The sequence below is a fragment of the Chiloscyllium punctatum genome, chromosome 1 (assembly GCF_047496795.1).
Source record: "Chiloscyllium punctatum isolate Juve2018m chromosome 1, sChiPun1.3, whole genome shotgun sequence".
NCBI lineage: Eukaryota > Metazoa > Chordata > Chondrichthyes > Orectolobiformes > Hemiscylliidae > Chiloscyllium > Chiloscyllium punctatum.
Window position 1 is genome coordinate 78,952,706 of NC_092739.1, and position 21,731 is coordinate 78,974,436.

At 39.5% G+C, this 21,731-nt stretch overlaps 1 protein-coding gene across 6 annotated transcripts in view; it reads left to right on the forward strand.

Annotated features, from left to right (window-relative positions):
* The window catches only part of cep135 (centrosomal protein 135), a 135,695-nt gene that overhangs the window by 9,129 nt on the left and 104,835 nt on the right, over window positions 1–21,731 (forward strand). For 5 of the 6 annotated variants that reach the window (XM_072569596.1, XM_072569579.1, XM_072569590.1 and 2 more), the window contains 4 exons: window positions 628–776; window positions 4,251–4,441; window positions 9,110–9,277; window positions 12,321–12,462. In XM_072569596.1, the coding sequence (XP_072425697.1) occupies window positions 664–776; window positions 4,251–4,441; window positions 9,110–9,277; window positions 12,321–12,462 (614 nt within the window). In that variant the 5' untranslated portion in view covers window positions 628–663. Of the gene's footprint in view, window positions 1–627; window positions 777–4,250; window positions 4,442–9,109; window positions 9,278–12,320; window positions 12,463–21,731 lie in introns of those variants that run through there. The other variant, XM_072569600.1, reaches the window with a different exon arrangement.

The following is a 21,731-nucleotide window of genomic DNA, read 5'->3' on the forward strand; positions in this document are numbered from 1 at the left end:
ATAGTGCATGGGTAATCCGGAGTTATGATCGTTGGTCATTGATACTTCTTACTACTTTGCTGATAAATGGAAATATTTGGTCACTTATGATCTTACTGTAATTCTCCCATTCTTGAAGACCTATATTAACACATCGTCATTGAATTTTCTCTGCTGTAGTGAAAAACGCTTGATCTTCCAGCCCCGTATAGCTGAAATCTCTCAGTCCCAATTACTTCATAATATCAGTGATCTACATAACAGCCAATGTAATCCTATTTTTGATAGTTCATTTTAACATAAAATCTCAAGTCTCTCTTTACAGTGTGCTGGTCAACCCAACTTGATACAAATTTAGGAGTTGATCAAATAAATGGACTTTCCTACAGAATTTTGTATTCATTGGTTATAGGTGCCAAAGTTCTACAGTGATTATCTTCCATTGTGGTATGAACATTTCTGTTTGTTCTAAGGTCTTTGTTGTCATGTCCTTGCTGCAGATACTTAGTTCTCTGTGGCCAATAGGTTGGATTATGGGAAGTTGGGCAAGGATCTGGAATGCCTCCTTGAGGTTCATATTCCTTAAAGTTATGCCTATTTCTATTTTTATCATTTTGTATTATACTTCCTATTTGTTTTAATATCTAGGACTGTACATAAATTTATAGCAAACCATTTCTTAATATGACCACCACCTCGGAGAGAAAGTTTATAAACCTGCGGAAACGTTTAGATCAACTTGGCTACAGGCAACCCCTTGGGATCGAGACTCTCCCACTGGTGGAAAAGCTTTTCAGGTATTTAAAGGAAAGAAATCAATAAGTTTTTTATTTCTGTGTTGCTCTATCATTATTTTTTAGACAAGCTGAGCATTTTCTTCTGTGGTGGAAAACTCTATATTTGTTGCATTTCAAAGCATTGTACTGTAATTTGCTTCGTTAATTTAATAAGTATTATTGGCAGGAAAATTATGAATAAATTCATAATTTTATAATCCCATTCCCCAGTGCACTTGAATGTCACATTTTGCTATCTGTAAATTTTGTTCCAAGCTTATACTTGATGGGCTAAAATTTCAAATTCAAATGGGTTGAAGAAATTTGCAGTGTACCAATCAAATATAGCAACAAGGAGATAAAGCTCTTTTGGAAAACTACAAAGGGCATTCAAAAATAACCGATCAGAAATGAACATTCGGCAAGAGCTGCTAAAAACCCAAAGGGAAAAGGTAAAACAATGATTAGGAGTGTTTTTTGTTTCTCCTCTAAGTTAAGGACTTATTTTAGCAATAAAGTTTATAAGATAAACTACAAAATTTACAATAAAAATGATTAAGCTTGCATCTGCACAGCATTTGCTGTTTTTTGAAATGCCTTTCACCATGTTTCCATTCGAAAGTTGTGCTTTGCTGAGAAGCCCAAACTTTTGGAGTTCGCAGGTCCTCCCTGATCTTTAACTTTAAATTTGTAAAACTCGATAAGGATGAATAATTTTAAGATTAGCAAAATTGGATTTCAAAGTAATTAATAAACTTTGCCAGGCCCTTCCTCCTATGTACAGTAATTGCCTATTTTCCACCCCCCTCCCCCGCCCACACACACACACACACACACACACACACACATCAGCTGATGGCGAACAGTGGGGACGCCCAGCTCTAACATCTAACAAGCTATTGCAGGCTTGTAAATTGTCTTGAGAAGAATAAATGTAAGTTCCAAGACTGAGACAAACAGAGCAAGGTCAAAGCTGGGTGTCACCTTGGCTTCAATGCAGGTGCAGCCTGAGAGGCTGAGGAGGTTTGACTATGAGCCCAATTGCGAACCCAATTTGGATTGAGGCTTCTATTAGGGGAACAGCTGAATACAGGTCATTCTTGTATAATATGTTTTGTCAATGCGAATTGGCTATAATGCGATTAATGAATTGTGTACACTGTTTGGATAATGTGAATTTTCTACTAAACAATTATAGCGATTTCCTATAACTATTTTTTTACAGCATGATTTTCTATGACAGCTTTCCATCGCGCGATTTTCTATAGGGGAACACAACCATCATGTTATATCAGAACTGTATACTTTTGCCACTATGCAAAGTTTCCAAAAAAATGGACAAATATTTGACTTTTTTGGTTTTCTTTTAAATGTGTTGGATCACTGTGGACAAAGTCTAGATAAGAGCGGTGCTGGAAAAGTACAGCCGTCAGGCAGCATCTGAGGAGCAGGAAAATCGACGTTCCGGGCAAAAGCCCTTCATCAGAAATAGAGGCAGGGTGCCTGCAGAGTGGAGAGATAAATGAGAGGGGGGGGTGGGGATAGGGAAAAAGTAGCAAAGAGTACAATGGGTGAGTAGAGGTGGGGATGGAGGTGATAGGTCAGAGGGGAGGGTGGAGTGGATAGGTGGAAAGGAAGATAGGCAGGTAGGACAGGTCATGAGGACAGTGCTGGGCTGGAAGGCTGGAGCTGGGGTGAGATGGGGGAAGGGGGAATGAGGAAACTGGTGAAATCCACATTGATGCCATGGGGTTGAAGTGTTCCGAGGCAGAAGATGAGGCGTTCTTCCTCCAGGCATCAGGTGGTGAGGGAGCGGTGGTGGAGGAGGCCCAGGACCTTCATGTCCTCGGCAGAGTGGGAGGGGGAATTGAAACGTTTGGCCAACGAAGAGTGGTGGGGTTGATTGGTGCGGGTGTCCCGGAGATGTTCCCTAAAACGCTCCGCTAGGAGGCGTCCCTTCTCCTCAATGTAGAGGAGACTGCATCGGGAGCAACGGATACAATAAATGATATTGGTGGATGTGCAAGTAAAACTTTGATGGATGGCTCCTTTGGGTCCTTGGATGGAGGTGACGGAGGTGGTGTAGGCACAGGTTTTGCAATTCCTGCGACGGCAGGGGAGATGCCAGGAAGGGAGGGTGGGTTGTAGGGGGGCGTGGACCTGACCAGGTAGTCATGGAGAGAATGGTCTTTGCGGAAAGTGGAAATGGGTCGGGAGGGAAATATATCCCTGAGGTGGGGTCTGTTTAGAGGTGACGGAAATGTCTTCGGATGATGAAATCACCAGCACCCCAGTCCTGAGTTTTTGTAAGGCTATATTTATTGTCAATACCATCGCTAAGTGGCACAGTAACCATTGAATGAGCATTAACAAAGCTTTGACGTGCCACAACAGCCATCTAGAACAAATATGACGCTACCATGATTTTGTGGTGTTCTGCTTTAAAGCTCAGAAAAGAGCCATTTCTGATATAAGTGAAACATTTTTCTATTTTTATGTTATGATCTGAGTTAGATTCCTGGGATGATAAAGCCTGTTTTTGATCTTTGCTTTTTTTTTATATTAAAGAAGTCACATATCAGTAGGTAGTTATCACCTGAGGCAATATTTATTATGACAATTGGAATCACCATCTGGTGGAGACAAACAGTCACACTGTTTTTTTCTATAATTATCTGTTAAGTTCCTGCTGTCTTTCTTCAGGAGCCTGACCAGATAAAATTCCCTGAATAAGTAGTGAGAAATACTTGCTTCAAAATTCAGGGCTAGTTGCAAACTCCAGTCCATCCCAAACAGATTGTGATATCTGTTAAAGGACTCACAATGAATAACATGATCCTTCACTCTTGTACCATTGATTTCAAATCCAGCCCGTGCAGTTTTCTGCCCCTTCTGCTAACTGTAACATTCTAACATGTATGAAGAAGCAGATAAGTGTATGCAAACACTCAGCACCTATAATCCATGGAAATAAATTGGTTCAAATGGGTCAAATCTGCCAGGCCCCAATTTTTTCCTATTTCATGAATGCTTTAAAGATTATGCAAACGGAATTCCTGCAGATAGAAGTGGCAAGCACTTCAGAGGGGATTATTTTAGTTGACATCACTGGAACTATGTGCATATGTAAAGATGCTAATGACCAACACAACGTTGGTAACAGTCTGCTTTTGTAAATACTTTGTTTAAATTCTTGAGAATGAACCTGAAATTAAACACAATATATAGTTTTCATGCATCACTCTTTCTAACACGTTGATGTGGTCCCCTCCTGCAAAAGGTTGACTACCCCCACCTATTGGTTAGTTCTCACAAGTGCATTTTTATGCACGTAGTTAAAAATGAAATCGAATTAATATTTGTGCCTTTGGTGAAATAACCAAACATGAAAATAAATCTCTTGCATTTTGTAAATTCTTAAGAAGTTACTACTAATTGAGTTTAGCACGTTTCCCCATCACTTTGTCATGTTCTAAAAAAATTAATGTGTTGCAGTGATTTGGTGCACACAACAGAAAGCCTTCGCAATGCCAAGCTGTCATCTGGAAAAACGGAGAAAGAGAGCAAGAACTTGGACTCTGTACTTGAACCATATAGAGCTGAAAATGCACGTCTTGTCCAAGAGAATAACAAGCTCCATCAGGAATTACTGAGGTTAAAGGAAGAAACAGATCTACATGTCAAAGGTATTCATGAGATCTGTGTGTAACTTGTCGCAAATTCTTGAAACAGTGATATAAACAATATTAATGTTTATTTTGTAAACAAATGAGGTTAATTCTGTCTTCATGCATTTTCAAATATTCCTTGCACAATTTGCAATTAAATTATACCTTTAACAAAGCAAAAATCGAAGGTGCCATAAATGGATTGCAGCATTTCAAGAAGGCAGTTCACTGCCACCTTCTCAAGGACTACAAGGGTTGGACAATAAATGCTGGCCTGAGCCAACAATGTCCACAAACTATGAATGAATGAAGAAAAGGCTAATTAGATAAGGGTAGATATCAAACTAAAGCAGCAGTCGTATTTTTTTTCGGGAAGTGTGACCAAAGTATGATCAATGAGGTGGGTTTTAAGGGCACGCTTCTCATTGTCAATTGTCACTTTTAATGCTCTATTTTTAAAGCACTTTCATTATAATAAAGTATCTCATGGTGCCTCACGGAGTATTATGAATCAAAATATGATATCAAGCTGCATAATATTAGCGTAGATGGTTGAAGCTTGCTCAAAGAGGTAGGCTTTTAAGAAGTGTCTGAAAGGAGGAAAAGTGGGTAGAGAGATGGAGGGATGTGGGGAGAGAATTCCAGAGCTTGAGGCCTAGGAAGCAGCATGGCTATCAATGAGGAGCAATTAAATGGTCAGAATTATAAGAGTGCAGATACCTCCAAGATTTGTGGTGCTGAAGGAAGTTACAGAAATGAAGATGGGTGAAATTATGGAGGTTTATGAAAACAAGATGGGAATTTTGAAACTGGAGTGTTGCTGAACCAGATCAGTGAGGGCAGTGGTTTAGGGTGAGCAAAATTTGCTACAAATGAGAGGCAGAGCGGAAAAAGTGGGAGTCAGCCAGGAATGTATTGTGAAGTAGTTAACTCTAGAGTAACTATCAAAAGTTGACTGGAATAGACTGTTCAGAGATAAAGGGGCTACTGACAAGTGGAAGGCTTTCAGAAGTGAGATAACGAGAGTTCAAATGAATTATGAGATATGTGTGAAAGATAAGGCTGGTAAGATGAGGGAACAATGAATGAATAAAGATGGTCAAGAATAAAAAATAATCATTTATTAGATGTAGACAATTTGAATTTCTTAGAGTATAAAGAGTGTAAGGGCATTTTAAAGAGGGAAATCAGGAACACAAAGGGTGGAATATGAGATAGTGTTGACAGATAGGATTAAGAAAATTTTAGAGATTCTGCAAGTACTTTAAGAGCAAAGGAGCAACTAAAGAGCAAGTAGATCCCCTCAAAGATCAAAAACGCTATCTTTGTGTTGATTCTCAGGAGATAGGAGAGATAGTTAATGAATATTTTAAATTAGTTTTTATTGTGGAGAAAGAAATGGAGACCAGAGAACTCCGGGAAATAAATATTGATGTTTCTAAAAAGAACAATTCACATTACAAGTGCTGGAGGTCTTAGAAAGCATAAAGATAGATAAATCTCCAGGACCTGATCAAGTGATCCCACATCCTCTTGGAGAGTTTTAGTTATGAGGAGATATTAGATAAATTTGGATTGTTTTCATTGAAAAGCTGGAGGCTGAAGGGCGACTTGATAGAGGTCTTCAAAATTATGAGAGGCATGGATAGAGTGGATAGTCAGGGGCTTTTTCCCAGGGTGAAAAGCTCAAGTACAAGAGACCACAGGTTCAAGGTAAAAGGGGGAAAGTTTAGGAGAGAAGTGCAGGGAAAGATTTTCACACAGAGGGTGGTGAGTGCCTGAAATACATTGCCAAAAAATGTTGGTGGAAACAGGCACGCTAGCAATATTTAAGGCATGTCTTGGTAGACACATGAATGGGAAGTGGTCAGAGGGATACAAACTGGGTATGGACAATAAGTAGCAGGTCTAAATAAGGATTATGAGTCGGTGCAGGTTTGGTGGGCAGGAGGGCCTTTTCCTGTTCTGTATTGAATTGTATTGTGTAAATTATATAAACATGCCCATTGTGCATTAGTGAATTGAAACATGTAGGGATTTTGAGTCATGGATCCAAGTTCTATAGGAGTAGTGTACTATTTTGACTGGAAAATAGACTTGTATAGTTCGAAGATTAAGTGTGAATTTCCCCATGATTATCACTGGAACAAGGATGTCAGTCCAGAACAGAGCGCTGCTTGTGATTCACAACCAAGTAGTTGCTAATGTGACAGTAGTTCCTTAACATTATGTTGAATTATAAAATGTCATGTAAATAAAGCAATCTGTTCTCAACTCCAAACTATCTCGAGGACATATTCCAAATACCCAAGAGACAAATACATGTCTTTTCTTGAGACCCAATCCAAAGCAAATCCAACCCTGGGTGCCTATTAGGTCCTTACCATGCTGAGAATTCATTGACCTCGGGACAGGTTGGAAAATTTTCGATTCTTAGACTGTAATACAGCATTGGACTCTTCTATACATGACAACATATATTTGAAATTTTGTCTGTTATGTTTTGGCCTTTTATTCAAATTCTTTCTTATTGTACCATAAGTATATTTGTTAAATTTTGAACTTTTACCTGGTACTTCGAACTGTGACAAATAATCTCTGACCAGAGTATGATCCTTTTCTTGACTTAGGGGTTTATCAGTCTTTATCTGTGACCTTGATTTTCCGGTGATCTATTATTCATTCATAGAGACAAAGTTAACATCTCCCTTTCCTCCATATGTTCTCTAACACTAAAAATGCTACAGGAAAGGATGTTGTAGCCCCTTGAATATTTAAATAATATAAAGATTCATATTTTAATATTTAATCTTGTAAAATATTCCTAACAAATTAATACAGATGATTGCATGTACACAGTCATTTTTTTTATTCAAAGGATTGTGTATGTCACTGACTCGAACAGGATTTGTTACCTAATCCCTAATGGAGAGGTAGGTAGTCAGCTACATTGAATCACTGCTACCCTTGGAGAATGAGGACATTGATAATGCTGTATGGGAGTGAGTTCCAGAATCTCGACCCAGTGACAGTGAGGAATAGTATATAGTTCCAAGTCAGGATGGTGCATATCTTGGACAGGAAATTCTGGATGGTTGTGCTACCATGCATCTGATGCCCTTGACCTTCTAGTTAGTCGAGTTTATGGGTTTGATAGCTGTTGTTCATGGAGTTGCTACTGTACATTGAGGTGGTGCATGCTGCTGTCACAATGCATTGCTAGTGAAGGAAATGAGTCTGCATGGTGTTAGATGAGATGCAAATCTAGTGGGCTACGTTGTCCTGGATGTGTCAAGTTTCTTGTGTGCTGTAGCAACTGTGTCCATCCAGTCACGTGGGGATTATTCCATCACATCCCTGGCTTGCATCTTGTCGATGGTGGCATTGGGGAAAAGCCTTGGAGAGACGTGAAATGAACTATTAGATGCAGAATTCTGAGCTCTGATCGCTTTTGTAATCATAGTGTTTATGGACCTGTTCTAGTTGGTTTATGATAACTCTGAGGATTTTGGTGGTGCGTATTCAACAATGGTAATGCCATTGAATATTAAGCAGCGAAAGTTTAATTTCCTCTTGTTGGAGATGATCACTGCCAGCCAGTTGAATGCTTGCCTGCTATTTGCTATTTATCATACAAGTCAAGGTCTTGCTGCATTTGGATATGGACTGTTTCGGTATCTGTTGTGTTGCAAATGATTTGAAATATTGTGCAGTCATCAGTGAAGTCCCCACTTCCGACATTATGATGGAAGGAAGGTTATTAGTGAAGCAGCTGAAGATGATTATACCTAGAATATACCCCTGAGGAATTCATGCAGGGATGTGCTGAGCTGAGATAATTGACCTGCAACAACCACAAACATCTTCCATTCTGACAGTGTGACTCCAAACAATGGAGAGATCCACCTCCTTCTGATTCCCATTGACTCCAGTTTTATCAGGGCTTCTTGATGCCATATCTTTTGTCTGTTTTTGTAATAAGATCAGGAGCTATGTGGCCTTGGCAAAAACCAAGCTCTCAGTGAGATGTTTTGGAAATGCCATTTGGTAGCACTGTTGATGATCTCTTTCATCTCTTTGCTGATGATTGAGAGTAGAACTGATAGGGCATTGGAGGGAAGTGGGATCTCTCCGTTGTTTGGAAGTATTAAATGGTCTATTGCTTTTCCTGTACAATTGCAATGGATTGAGCAAATGCTATCAGATTATCAAGGTCAAGGAAAGTTTATGCAGTACATTTTCTCTCTTTTTCTATCAGTTTAGTGCACTTCATTACCTAACCATACAAATTTAAAACCTCAGCTATATGTAGGCATAAAATTACTACCAACTCTTCCAGACCATTGCCTTCCTTTAGAGAAGCTATTTCCATGTGAAATGCTTTGCTGCTTCCTGTCCAGGTGCAGGACAAGACATTGATCTACCTTGGTTTATTTGACTGAGGCCAGAGTAGGGTTTGCTACCCTGTCTTGGTGTGCAACTTCTGCTCTTCTTGCTCACTTGAAGTATTTTCGTTAATAGTTTGTCATACTAAAAACAAAGTGCTGTTTTCAGAATAAATGGTTAATTGTTACAAATTGCTGGGCCATTTCTGCACTGGGTTTCTTTCTTATATTGTGACCAACATGACTGGCTATTGTGCTACAAAGTGTGGTTTCATTACAATTATTATTCCTTTAACTGAAGATTTAAAACACACCATAAGAAAATTGGAACATGACACTGCAGATTTGAAGTTTTTAAATAACCAATATGTGCATAAAGTGCGATGCCTGGAAAAGGAGAGTAAAGCAAAGACTGATAAGATCCAGCAATTACAAGAGAAAAACCTGCAAGCGGTTGTGCAAACTCCAGGTAAGAATACTACTCTTCGAGTTGTTTTGTTTATTTTCTTCAAAGGAAACATGAATGTAATTGTATTGAAGTAATTTGTTTAATAAAGTTGTGCTGTTTGGCAATTGTAGAATGTACCAAAAGTATACTGAATTACAATTATGGCTAGAAACATAGTGAAATCTATTGTAGACTCTGTCCTATGTCTTTCATTGTAACAATGCAAAATCTTATCCATAGAGAAATGTAAGTGAAAATATTCCTTCATATATATATATATATATGGGACTGATAATTAAATATCAATGTGTAGATTGAGTAGACCTAACATCTTGGATCTACACTGCCCTCCATTGTGTGATGTCTGTTCTCAGTCCATGACTAGTTTTATTCATTTTATCGGAAGTCAGCATCTTGGTACTGTACAAGAAACAAATCAAATCCAGCTGTGTTGAAGTGGTGTGTGTGCACAGGTTGATATTTCTAAGAGTGAAAATCACTAAGGCGTTAAATACCATTTAAAATTTTTAATAGTTTTGGCATGTTTTGTGTTTCTACATTGAATATGGAGAAAGTACAAAAAAAATCCAAAAAATAGTAATGTAATTTACTAGAAAAGATTTCCAGAAATTTAATTAAGTTCCATTGTGTAATTAATTTAGGCCATTCAAAGTGCATTTTATTTGTGGAGAACTTTCCTGTTTCACTTCCAAATAAAGTAAAATCATGATGAGTCAAATGGCAGGATTTTAACCCAACAGATTGTGTTAAAGGGGTTTCAAGGTAGCTGAGGAGGCCTGAATGTAACCCAATTTGTCTACAAACATGTTCCAGGCCAAAATACCATATTAAATGAAAACATGCTAAAACATCAAATACATGAAAAATGTCTTTATGTGCAATTTATACACACCTTACAATGGACTGACCTTGTAAATTAAAAGACATTATAAAATATTGGGAATTTGATTTGGAAAATCTGTGTCCTTCTAACCTTAATGTACCATCTTTAGATGGCTGTGTTGCGGTCTGCCATGCCATCAATGTAGCTTTATTTAGGAAAATAGGTGGATCAGTGAGCAAAAGAGTCATTGGGCTCCTTGGTTGAAGAATGTATTGCATCTATGATTGCCTTATCAGTCAGGTCCCATTGTGCAATTTATGATGTTGTACACATCAGTGTCAGGTTCATTAATTGCCTTTGTTGGGATTTTCATAGTAGTTTCACAGGCTACTAAAAGGAGCTTTGTTATCAAGTTGATTGGCCTGACCTTGATCCTCCTCACTTTATCCATCTTGAACAGTCATTTGAACCCTGCATGGTGGAAGTAGTTGGCAATTGTGCTTTCCATTACAACATTGACAAGTTCCTCATCATAAATGTAGTCTCTAGACCATTATTTCAATAAATATCTGCAATCAAACAGTCTAATGACGACATGAATCCATTGTTGTTTGTCAGAAAAATCCATCTGGTTCACTAATGTCCTTTAGGGAAGGAAACTGCCAGCCTTACCTGGTGTGAGACAAAGAAAACTGCAGATGCTGGAATCCAAGGTAGATAGACAGGAGGCTGGAAGAACACAGAAAGCAAGGCAGCATCAGGAGGTGGAGAAGTCAACATTTCAGGTGTCTGAAATGTTGACTTCTCTACCTCTGACGCTGCCTGGCTTGCTGTGTTCTTCCAGCCTCCTGCTTCTCAGCTTTACCTGGTGTGGCATACATGTGATTCCAGACCCGTAGCAATGTGGTTGACTCTCAACTGCTCCCTGACCAATTAGAGATGGGCAATAAATGGTTCCTGGCCAGAATGCCCTCATCCCAGGAATAAATAAAGAGAGACAAAAATTGAACTGTACTTCTGCTTCTTTTTGCTGGCCCTCAAACCTGAGAGGTTAGCTGCTGTAGATAGTGGGTTTTCAGGTTGTGTAGGCTCTTGTTTGTAATGATAATTTTAATTTCCTTCAGTTAATACATTTTATCAGCTTTCTTGAGTCATGCTTCAAAAATGCTGGAAATTCTTGTACTAGTCCAGCTATCCATTGGTGCAAGTGAACTCATTGTGGCCCAGGCTTTCTGCCAAGACAAAGCATCTTTCCTACAGGATTGGAGCAGAGCTGAGAGTGTTCTTGAAGAGTGTTAGCAGAGCAGATTTGATGATGAGATAGCCAGTTTGCTGGAAGGAATGTTAAAATGTTCCAAGCGGTGTTTAAGAATGGTTAACAAATGCATGGTGAAATCTGGCACTCTTTAGCGATGTGTGCTGTTTGCTTTGTGCCATGGTTTTTTAAATTGCTGTTATTAATTTGCTTTACCTCCAGTCAATTGCACTTCTAACTTGCTTACAGTTTAGCCGTACTTGCAAGGTTTGAATGTCCTTTCACACAGAGAGCATTGTGTTGAATGATTATTATGCTCTAAAGTGTCCTAAGTCTAATCACTTTAGTTGGTGGGGTCAGAGGTAAGCGTGTACAAGTTTGGTTATGCCAGAACTACCACCCAAAACTTGACCTTACAATCGGCATCCTTAAATGTGATTTCTATTCTACTGACAATGGCTGACGGCTTCGTCACAACTGGGGTTCAGGTGTCCAAATTTAACTCTTCATGAATTCACTGTATATGAATCAGAAGACAAACAAAATATGAGGTTACAGTGACACCATCACAATCACATCGATGTCATGTTAATGCTCAGGAAATAATATTGCATCACAGAAGGTTAAGTCACAAAATGACATCATAGAACAAATAGACCTGTGTCAACCAGTTACCAAGAATTTTGTATACACCTGCATGGAGGAAGATTACTGATGCTGGAAGCAGAATGTTGTCAAAATGTAGAGATGTTAAGAGCAATCAGTGTTGGAGTAGTTTATTTTGTTTAAACAAGGTTATTTCAAAGCTGCATCTTAAATTAGACGAATAGGATTTGACAAATCAATCATAGTGCAGTGATTAATATGGAACGTATGTATAGCACAATAGGATAAGAAATGGATATTGAAAGTAAATCTCAAAGATTCAGATTGATTGCAAATCAAAACTCGTTTTCCTTATGCAGGTGGTAGAAAGCGCACTATACCATTCCGTCGACAACGAATGCAAATTGATCAGCCAATTCCTCCATCTGAAATTGCATCAGCACCACAAATTCATATGGAAGATCCTTATTTCATGGACCTCTTGAGTGTGGCTGATAATAGGTATTTATAATTCATAACTGAACAGATCAGCTGAATTTATATAGAAATTTCACATTTATTATTAAGGAGAATAAGAAATTAGAAAAAGGTTTAAACTGGAGCCTATGGTTGTCCAAGATAATTTTTTTTGATCAAAACTTCAATAATACGTATTAGACAAAAATGGATAAGCATATTTCCAAGTGCAAAATTAAGGATTCTAAGCGTACATGGGCTCAGTGCAAAAAGAGTAGCCCAGCAACATGGACTCTTCAGAAATGACTTTCTGGCAAAAGATAAAACTCGTTAGTGGAGCAGGTAGAACAATGTGAGTATAAATTGTTAATGATACTGTGGTTTGAGGTATATTTTGACCTGGTTTCTTTTAGAGATTGGGGGACAGGTACTGAGCAGTTTATGAGAAGATAAACAACCTGTGAAATCTTGAATTTTTAAAAAAATGTTGGAATAATAGAAGCAGCCTGAATGGGTATATTCAAGCTCCCACCACCGAATCAGGATTTCAGTTTTAGCATTCAGCAGGAGCTGCTGGGATTGTGAAAAGCTGCCACATCTCTCTCTCTCTGCTACAGTTAAAAGCTGGAGCTCTCTGCCTTTCACAATTGTCTTTTGATGTTCTTTCCTCCTGACTCAGAGAACTGCATGCAAGGCAATTCTGTTTTCTGAATTTGCCTTTTGCCAAGGGGGTGTTTATGGGATATTACTGTATTATACCAGTTACTGTTTAGTAGTGAAATAATCTGTTATTCTTGAAATAATTGCACAATGGCCAGTATCCCTTCATCAAGTCACCCTTTATTTACATGTGTACAATACATGGGCTCTGACCACCCAGCTCAAAGCCAGTTCCTAGACAGAGGAGACCTTCTTAATCTCCTGTTTACATTTGTAAGCCAGGCCTCCCTGGTTGGCCCAGGTTAACAGCCCCAATCAAGGATCTCATATTCAATGGGATCTACCTAGGCCTGGTTTCAATCACTTCAATTCTGTTGAATCTTCCAATAGAGTTAAGTTATTCCAATTTCCTCTTTATTTTGGTCTATTTTATCTATAGTGTTTGAACAAATTGTGATTTGCTTAACGTTGAGTAGTTTGGCCATTCGAATTGCATCTGGAACATAGCATCTCACATTTACTTTTATAAAAAGAAAAAATTAGAATTTAGGCTTCCTTCTTAATATATTGTGAGGGGATCTGGTCTGGTCCATAACAAATTTGGGGTTGCCGGGATCAGAATCTCTAATTCCAAATTGGGTCTCGGATTATTGGACTCAAAGGCAGCAAGTGTTAGTGTCTTTTATTTTGGGTGTTGAATTTGGTTGGTTTAAACAGAGTGTGCCTTATATAATAATGGCTCTCTTAGTCACTAAGAGTTTCCTGGGGTTAGAAGAAGTCACTTCAGGAGTTTGAGAGAAAGTGAGCAAGGCACAGCTTTCCAAACTGGCAACAAGCTGGAGTTGGAGTTGTCTGTGTCTGTGAGAAAAGGGAAAATGGTTGTGGCAATTGTGCAGCTTTTACAATTGCCAGAAATGGCTAAAATTCAATTGAAAATGAAGCAGCTTGAACATGAAAAGGAAATGAAACAGTTTCAATTGTGATTGAAGGCAGAAGAAGAATAGAAAGAGAGACTAGCTCTGAAAGAGAAAAAGGAAATGAAAGAATAGCCCTAAAAGAAGAAAGTGAGAAAAGAACAGACAATCCAGGGAAAGAACTCCAGTTTTCAGCTATAGCAGAGAGAGATGTGATAGGTATTTATAACCCCAGCGCATTCTGTTGAATGTTAAAACTAACAATCCTGGTTCTGAGAGTGAGAGCTTGATCACACCCATTCAGGCTGCTTCTATTGTTCTGACTTTAGAAAAAAAATCCAAGGCTTCACAAGTTGTTTATCCTCAGATTGCTCTGCACCTGTCCCACAATCGCTGTCTACAAGAAACTAGAACAAAACACAACAATTAAAACCGCAGTATCATTACAAGATGGAGAAAAAAGAATTACAAATTGTCGAAAGCAACATTAATTAATAGATGCTTTCAAGAAGGTAAGTAATTTCTAAATTACATTGGTATGTTTTTGGTGTTTCTATGCTGGTAGATTTTCTCTGATCATAGTCCTTAGGACTACAAATAATGAGCAGTAATACTGCAGAAAACAAACACTGAAATGTGCAAGAACTATAGAATGATGACATTGGGGAATTAAGTTAGCTATGTTGATTAAAATCATCTTATTGATAAGCGGGAGGAATTTCTGAACTGTTTGTGCATGTTCTCAGTCCAGTAGAAAAAAGGTATTGTTAGATTAAGTCGAGAGAATCAAGTGTTTGTGGTGTAGTATTTGAGTAAGATTGATCATTGTTTCATATGGTTGAGATCAATAATAGAGAAGAGCAACATAAGCAATAGGAGCAGGAGTACAGCATCCAGCCCATTAATCTTGCCCCATCATTCAACAAGGAGATGGCAGATTTGCCCTAGGCCTAAACTCCTGTCTTATACCAGCTGAGCATAGCCCTGGTATTGACTCCCTGATATTTCAAAAATCTGCCTACCTCTCTTTAAAAACTTACAGTGAAATAATCTCCATAGTTCTTTTGGGTAGCAAATTTCAAATATTCACAACCTTCTGGGTGGAAATATCTTCACAATTTCTACCCTGTCAAACCAGTTATAATGCTGTATGTTTCAATAAGATCACCCCTTCTAACCTCTAATGAGTAAAGGCCTAACCTGTTTAGCTGTTCTTGATAAAGCTCTCCTTGCAACCCAGAAATTAACTTAGAGAATCTCTTTTGAGCATCCTCCAATTTCAATAAATACTTTCTTAAATGCAAGACCAAAACTGTTCAGGTGCAGCCTCATCAACATTTGTACAGATATAACAATACTTTCCTGTGCAAGGTTTGTAGCTCAGGTTGAGGTTAAGGGTGTAGGTTTGCTCGCTGAGCTGTAGGTTTGATATCCAGACATTTCATTACCTGGCTAGGTAATATCATCAGTGGTGACCTCCAAGTGAAGTGAAGCTGTTGTCTCCTGCTTTCCATTTATATGTTTGTCCTGGATGGGGTTTGTGGTGATGTCATTTCCTGTTTGTTTTCTGAGGGGTTGATCGATGGCATCTAGATCTATGTGTTTGTTTATGGCGTTGTGGTTGGAGTGCCAGGCCTCTAGGAATTCTCTGGCATGTCTTTGCTTAGCCTGTCCCGGGATAGATGTGTTGTCCCAGTCGAAATGGTGTTTTTCTTTCCTCCGTGTGTACTGACCAAACACTGATCAAATGCTTAACTGCACCAGCAACCATCCCAACACACACAAACGAAGCTATTAGAACACTATTCCAACAAGCCACCTCACACTGTAGCACAGACGAACTGCGGAAAACAGGAGAACCACCTATACAATGTATTCAAGAAGAACGGATACTCGAAAAAATACAGTCCGCAGATTCCTCAAGAACAAATCACGACAAGCAGACCAAACACAGCCAGAAGCCCTAACCACCTGACCATACATCAAAGAAGTTTCAGAAATGACAGCCAGACTACTAAGACCCCTCAGAATCCTAGTAGCACACAAACCCACCAACACTGTCAAACAAAAACTAACAAACTTAAAAAACCCAGTACAACCTATGGACAAAACAAAAGTCATCTATTAAATTCCATGCAAGGACTGCCACAAACACTACGTAGGACAAACAGGAAGAAAGTTAGCCACCAGGATACATGAACACCAGCTAGCCACAAAAATACAAGACCCTCTCTCCCTCGTAGCCCTACACACGGAGGAAAAAAAACACCATTTCGACTGGGACAACTCATCTATCCTGGGACAGGCTAAGCAAAGACATGCCAGAGAATTCCTAGAGGCCTGGCACTCCAACCACAACGCCATAAACTAACACATAGATCTAGATACCATCTATCATCCCCTCAGAAAATGAACAGGAAATGACATCACCACAAACCCCAGGAGCCCCATCCAGGACAAACATATAAATAGAAAGCAGGAGACAACAGCTCGCTTCACTTGGAGGTCGCCAGTGATGATGTTACCTAGCCAGGTAATGAAACGTTTGGATATCAAACCTACAGCTCAGTGAGCAAACCTACACCCTATACTTTCCTGTTTTTAAACTCCCATCTCCCTAGCAGTTAAGTCCAAAATTCCATTTACCTTCTTACTTTCCATATCTGCATGTTAGATCCTTGAGTTTCCTGTACAGTTACACGCAGATTGCTTTGTGTTGCACTTTTTTTTAAGTCTCTTTCTATTTAAACAATAGGAGATGATGACCTAGTGGTATTATCACTTGGCTATTAATCCAGAGACTCATCTAATTTTCTGGGACCCAGGTTTTGAATCCTGTCATGGCAGTGGATGGAATTTGAATTCAATTAAGAATCTACTGATGACCTTGAAACCGTTGTCAATTGTCAGAAAAACCATCTGGCTCACTAACATCCTTCGGGGAAGGAAATCTGCCATTCTCACCTGGTCTAGCTTACATATAATTCCTAGACCCACAACAATGTAGTTGATTCTCAATTACCCTCTGAAATGACCTAGCAAGCCATTCAGTTGTATCAATCACTGCAAAGACAAAGAAACGAAACCAGACCTTGGCACCAGAAAAGACATCTGTCAACCCTGCACTAACATCTGGGGGCTCATGCGAAAATTGGTAAAGCTGACTCACAGATTAGTCAAGCAACAGCCTGACATTATCTGCAAGGTATAATTCTATAAGTATGACAATGTTGAGCACTTTGAGGATGCACTAAGGGTGGCAAGGCTGCAAAATATATTTTGGATGGAGGATTTCAATGTCCACTATCTTGGTGGCTTGGCTGGGTCTACAGTGGTAGTGAGGAACCAACAAAGGGAAAAACATACTTGACCCCCTCCTTGCCAATCTGCTGCCTGAAAATGTGTCTGTCTATGATTGTATCAGTAAGAGTGACCACCGCATAGCCCTTGTGGAGACAAATCCGCCTTCACATTGAGAATAACCTCCATTCTGTTATGTGGCACTGTCACCATGCTAAATGGGACAGACTTTGATCAGATCTCACAACTCAAGATTGGGCATCTGTGAGGCACTGTGGGCTATCAGTAGCAGCAGTATTCTACTCCCGCACAATCTGCATCCTCATGGCAAGGCATATCCTCATTTTACTAGTGCCATCAAGCAGGAATTGACCTGATTCAATGGAAAGTGCTAGATGCATGACAGGAGCAACACCAGAGAAATCTAAAAATGAGATGTTAACCTAGTGAAGTGACCAAATAGGACTAATTGTGTGCCAAACAGCAAGTAATAAACAGTGATTCCACCACCAACAGATCAGATCTAAGCTCTGCAACCCTGCCGCATCCAATTGTATATGATGGTGGACAATTAAACAACTCACTGGTGTAGCCCCACCCTCCCTGACAGAAGAGCCCAATACATCAGTGCAAAAGGTAATGCTGAAATATTCGCAGCAATCTTCAGCCGTGGATGATCCATCTCAGCCTCATCCAGTGGTTGCCAGCATCACAGATACCAGTCTTCAGCGAATTGGATTCACTTCATGTGATGTCAACAAATGGTGGAGGCACTGGGTAATGCAAAGGCTATGGGCCCTGGCAACACTTGGCATTAGTACTGAAGACTTGTGCGTCAGAACCTGCCATTCCCCTAACCAAGCAGTTTCCGTACAGTTACAAAACTGTCATCTACTTGACAATGTGAAAAATTGCTCAGGTGTGTCCTGTACACATAAGGCAGGACAAATCCAACCCAGCCAATTACCACCCCATCAATCTACACTCAAGAATCTGTAAACTGTTTGAAAATGTCATCAATGGTGCTATCAAGATGCTCCTGCTCAGTGATGCCCAGTTTGGGATCCACCAGGGCCATTTGGCTACTGACCTAATTATAGCCTATGTTCAAATATTAATAAAAGCTGAATTCCAGAGTTGAGATGAGTGATATTTTTTGACATCAAGGATGCATTCAACCAAGTGTAGTATCAAGGAGCCCAAGCAAAACTAGAATCAGTTGGTGTTGGGGAAGACTCTCCAATGTTGGAGTCATACCTAGCACAATGCCTGAGGGCATTGTAGGTCAGCCTCCTGCATGTGAACTGCAGTGTTTCAAGAAAGCACCTCAACAACTTCTCAAGGGCATCTAGGGATGAGCAGTAAATGCTGTCCAGCCAGTGACGCCTATGTCCCATGAGTGAATTCAAAAAATAGTCTGCCTTTGATTCTTCCTACCAAAGTGCATGACCTTATAATTTTACTAGTTTTCATCACTTTGTAAGTTTAGTTTCTGATTGGATACTGTTTCTGATTGCTGTTAATTACAGGTCAAGTTCTTCTTTTTGAATGTAATTTTTTCACTGAGCATTATGAAATCTGTTTAAAAGTTTGCCACTGATCACCCAATGATTTTCCCCTTTGACTATTTTCCCAATTCTTCCTTCATGGCTCTGTAATTTCCCTTATTGAAGTTGAGAACATTGGATTGAGACCTGAATTGATCTCCCTCAAACTAAAATTGAAACTCTTCTATGTTTTGATTGCTACCTGCCTAGTCGATCCCTAATTACGAGATCTCTTGTCAATCCCAGCACTTTGCACATTGCTAGATCTAAAATAACCTGTTCCTGAGTAAGTTCTGTTACATACTGTTCTAAAAAGCAGTTCCCAATACATTCTAGAAATTGGTCTTTCCTGTCACCACTACCCATCTGACTTTTCAAGACAATGTTCAGATTAAAATTATCTGTGGCAAATGTAGAGCCCTTCTTACACTGCCCTATTATTTCCCAATTTATATATTGTCCTACAGTATAGTAATGTGTCAGGGGCCTATAGACAATTCCTACCAGTGATTTCCAACCCTTGCTATTCCTTATTTCTACACAAGCTGAGTCCACATCATGACCTGCTGCACCTGTTACACTGATAACTTTCTTGATGATCAAAGCTACCCCACTTTCCTTTCTCTCTTACCTAACTTCTGGAACACAAATACCCTTGAATATTGATTTTCCAGTCTTGATCACCCTATAACCACATCTCTATAGTAGCCATCAAGTCATGTTATTTTATTTATACTTGTTCCATCAACCCATCTATCTTGTTGCAAATGCTGCATGAATTCAGATAAAGATCCTTAAGCTTTGACTTTTTAATCATAATTCATTTCTCTGTTTCTAATTTCCGACCTCTGTCTGTCACACTTTGATTATTGTTTGTCCCTTTACTACCCTGAACCTCTGCTCTCTCATTTATTTTCTGAATTTTTGTACTTCCCTTCAATTTAATCCTTAAATTTCACCCCACATCCCATTAGTAGGCATCTGTTTGCACCAAATACAGCAATGACAAGGGACTTGATACTTTTATTTTGTGTAACTGTGCTCCAGAATGAATCATACAAGTGTCAAAAAGTGTTTTGAAGATACCTATCAGCACTTGCCTAATTGGCTAGCACTAACTGCAAAGTGGGCAGATAGAATCTGACTAATTACTGCCTGACTAACTAACTTCAATTTATCAGTAATAAAATGGATGCAGTTAGTAGTAGTGTAGTACTCAGCTGTTTGGTGAAGGAAGAAAACAGACCCTTTGGTCCAACCCATTCATGCCGACCAGATGTCCCAACCTGTCTTCCACATTGATTTATTCGCCATGTTTAGTATAGCATAAGCGCAGACTACTCATTAATGATAGATTCATAGAGATCTACAGCATAGAAAAAGGCCCTTCAGGCTGTCATGTCTGTGCCAGTCAAAAACAAGCATCTACCTATTCCAATCCCATTTTCCAGCACTTGATTTTAAGTCTTAACATCACAGTTCCCATTGAAATACTTAAATGTTATGACGGTTTCTGCCTCTACCACTTTTTCAAGCAGTGAGTTCCAGATGCCTACAATTTCTAGGTGAAAAAATAATCTTTTCTCATATCCCCTATAAATCTCCTGGTCCTTACCTGAAATGAACGTCCCTTGGTTATTGATCCTTCCACCATGGGGAAATATGTATTCCTATCTACCCCATCTATGCCTCCCCTGAATTTTATATATCTCAACTATGTAACCTCTCAGTCTTCTCTGCTTCAAGGAAAACAATGCTAATCTGTTCAATCTCTCTTCATAATTAAAACATTTTAGCCTGGGCAATGTTCTGGTAAATCTTCTCCGTGCTCTCTCCATTACAATCACATCCCTCCTTTAATGTGGAAAGTAGAACCGAAGACAATACCCTAGACGTTGTGTTCAGTTTCAGCATAATCTCCTTGCTGTTAAGCTTCATACCTCAGCTAATAAATAAAAACATCCTATATGGCTTCTAAACCATTTTATCTACCTGTACTGTTATGTTAAAGGGCTAGTGAACATGCATACAAAGGTCCCTCTGATCTTCTGTGCTTCTTCAGGTAGCAACTGATAGAGTCATAGAGATGTACAGCATGAAAACAGACCCTTTGGTCCAACACGTTCATGCCGACCAGATGTCCCAACCCAATATAGTCCCGCCTGCCAGCACCCGGCCCATATCCCTCCAAACCCTTCCTATTCATATGCCCATACAATTGCAACATGTAAGAAGCATTTGGATCAGCCTCCACCACATCCTCTGGCAGCTCATTCCATACACGTTCCACCCTCTGCTTGAAAAGGTTGCTCCTTAAGTCTCTTCTATATTTTTCCCCTCTCACCCTAAACTTATGCCCTCTAGTTCTGGACAAAGAGGATTGATGAGGGCAGAGCGGCAGATATGATCTACGTGGACTTCAGTAAGGCGTTTGACAAGGTTCCCCATGGGAGACTGGTTAGCAAGGTTAGGTCTCACGGAATACAGGGAGAACTAGCCATTTGGATACAGAACTGGCTCAAAGGTAGAAGACAGGGGGTGGTGGTGGAGGGTTGGTTTTCAGACTGGAGGCCTATGACCAGTGGAGTGCCACAAGGATCGGTGTGCAGTGGACAGCAAAGAAGGTTACCTGAGATTACAACCGGATCTTGATCAGATGGGCCAATGGGCTGAGAAGTGGCAAATGGAGTTTAATTCAGATAAATGTGAGGTGCTGTATTTTGGGAAAGCAAATCTTAGCAGGACTTATACACTTAATGGTAAGCTCCTAGAGAGTGTTGCTGAACAGAGTCCTTGGAGTGCGGATTCATAGCTCCTTGAAAGTGGAGTAGATAGGATAGTGAAGAAGACGTTTGGTATGTTTTCTTTTATGGGTCAGAGTATTGAGTACAGG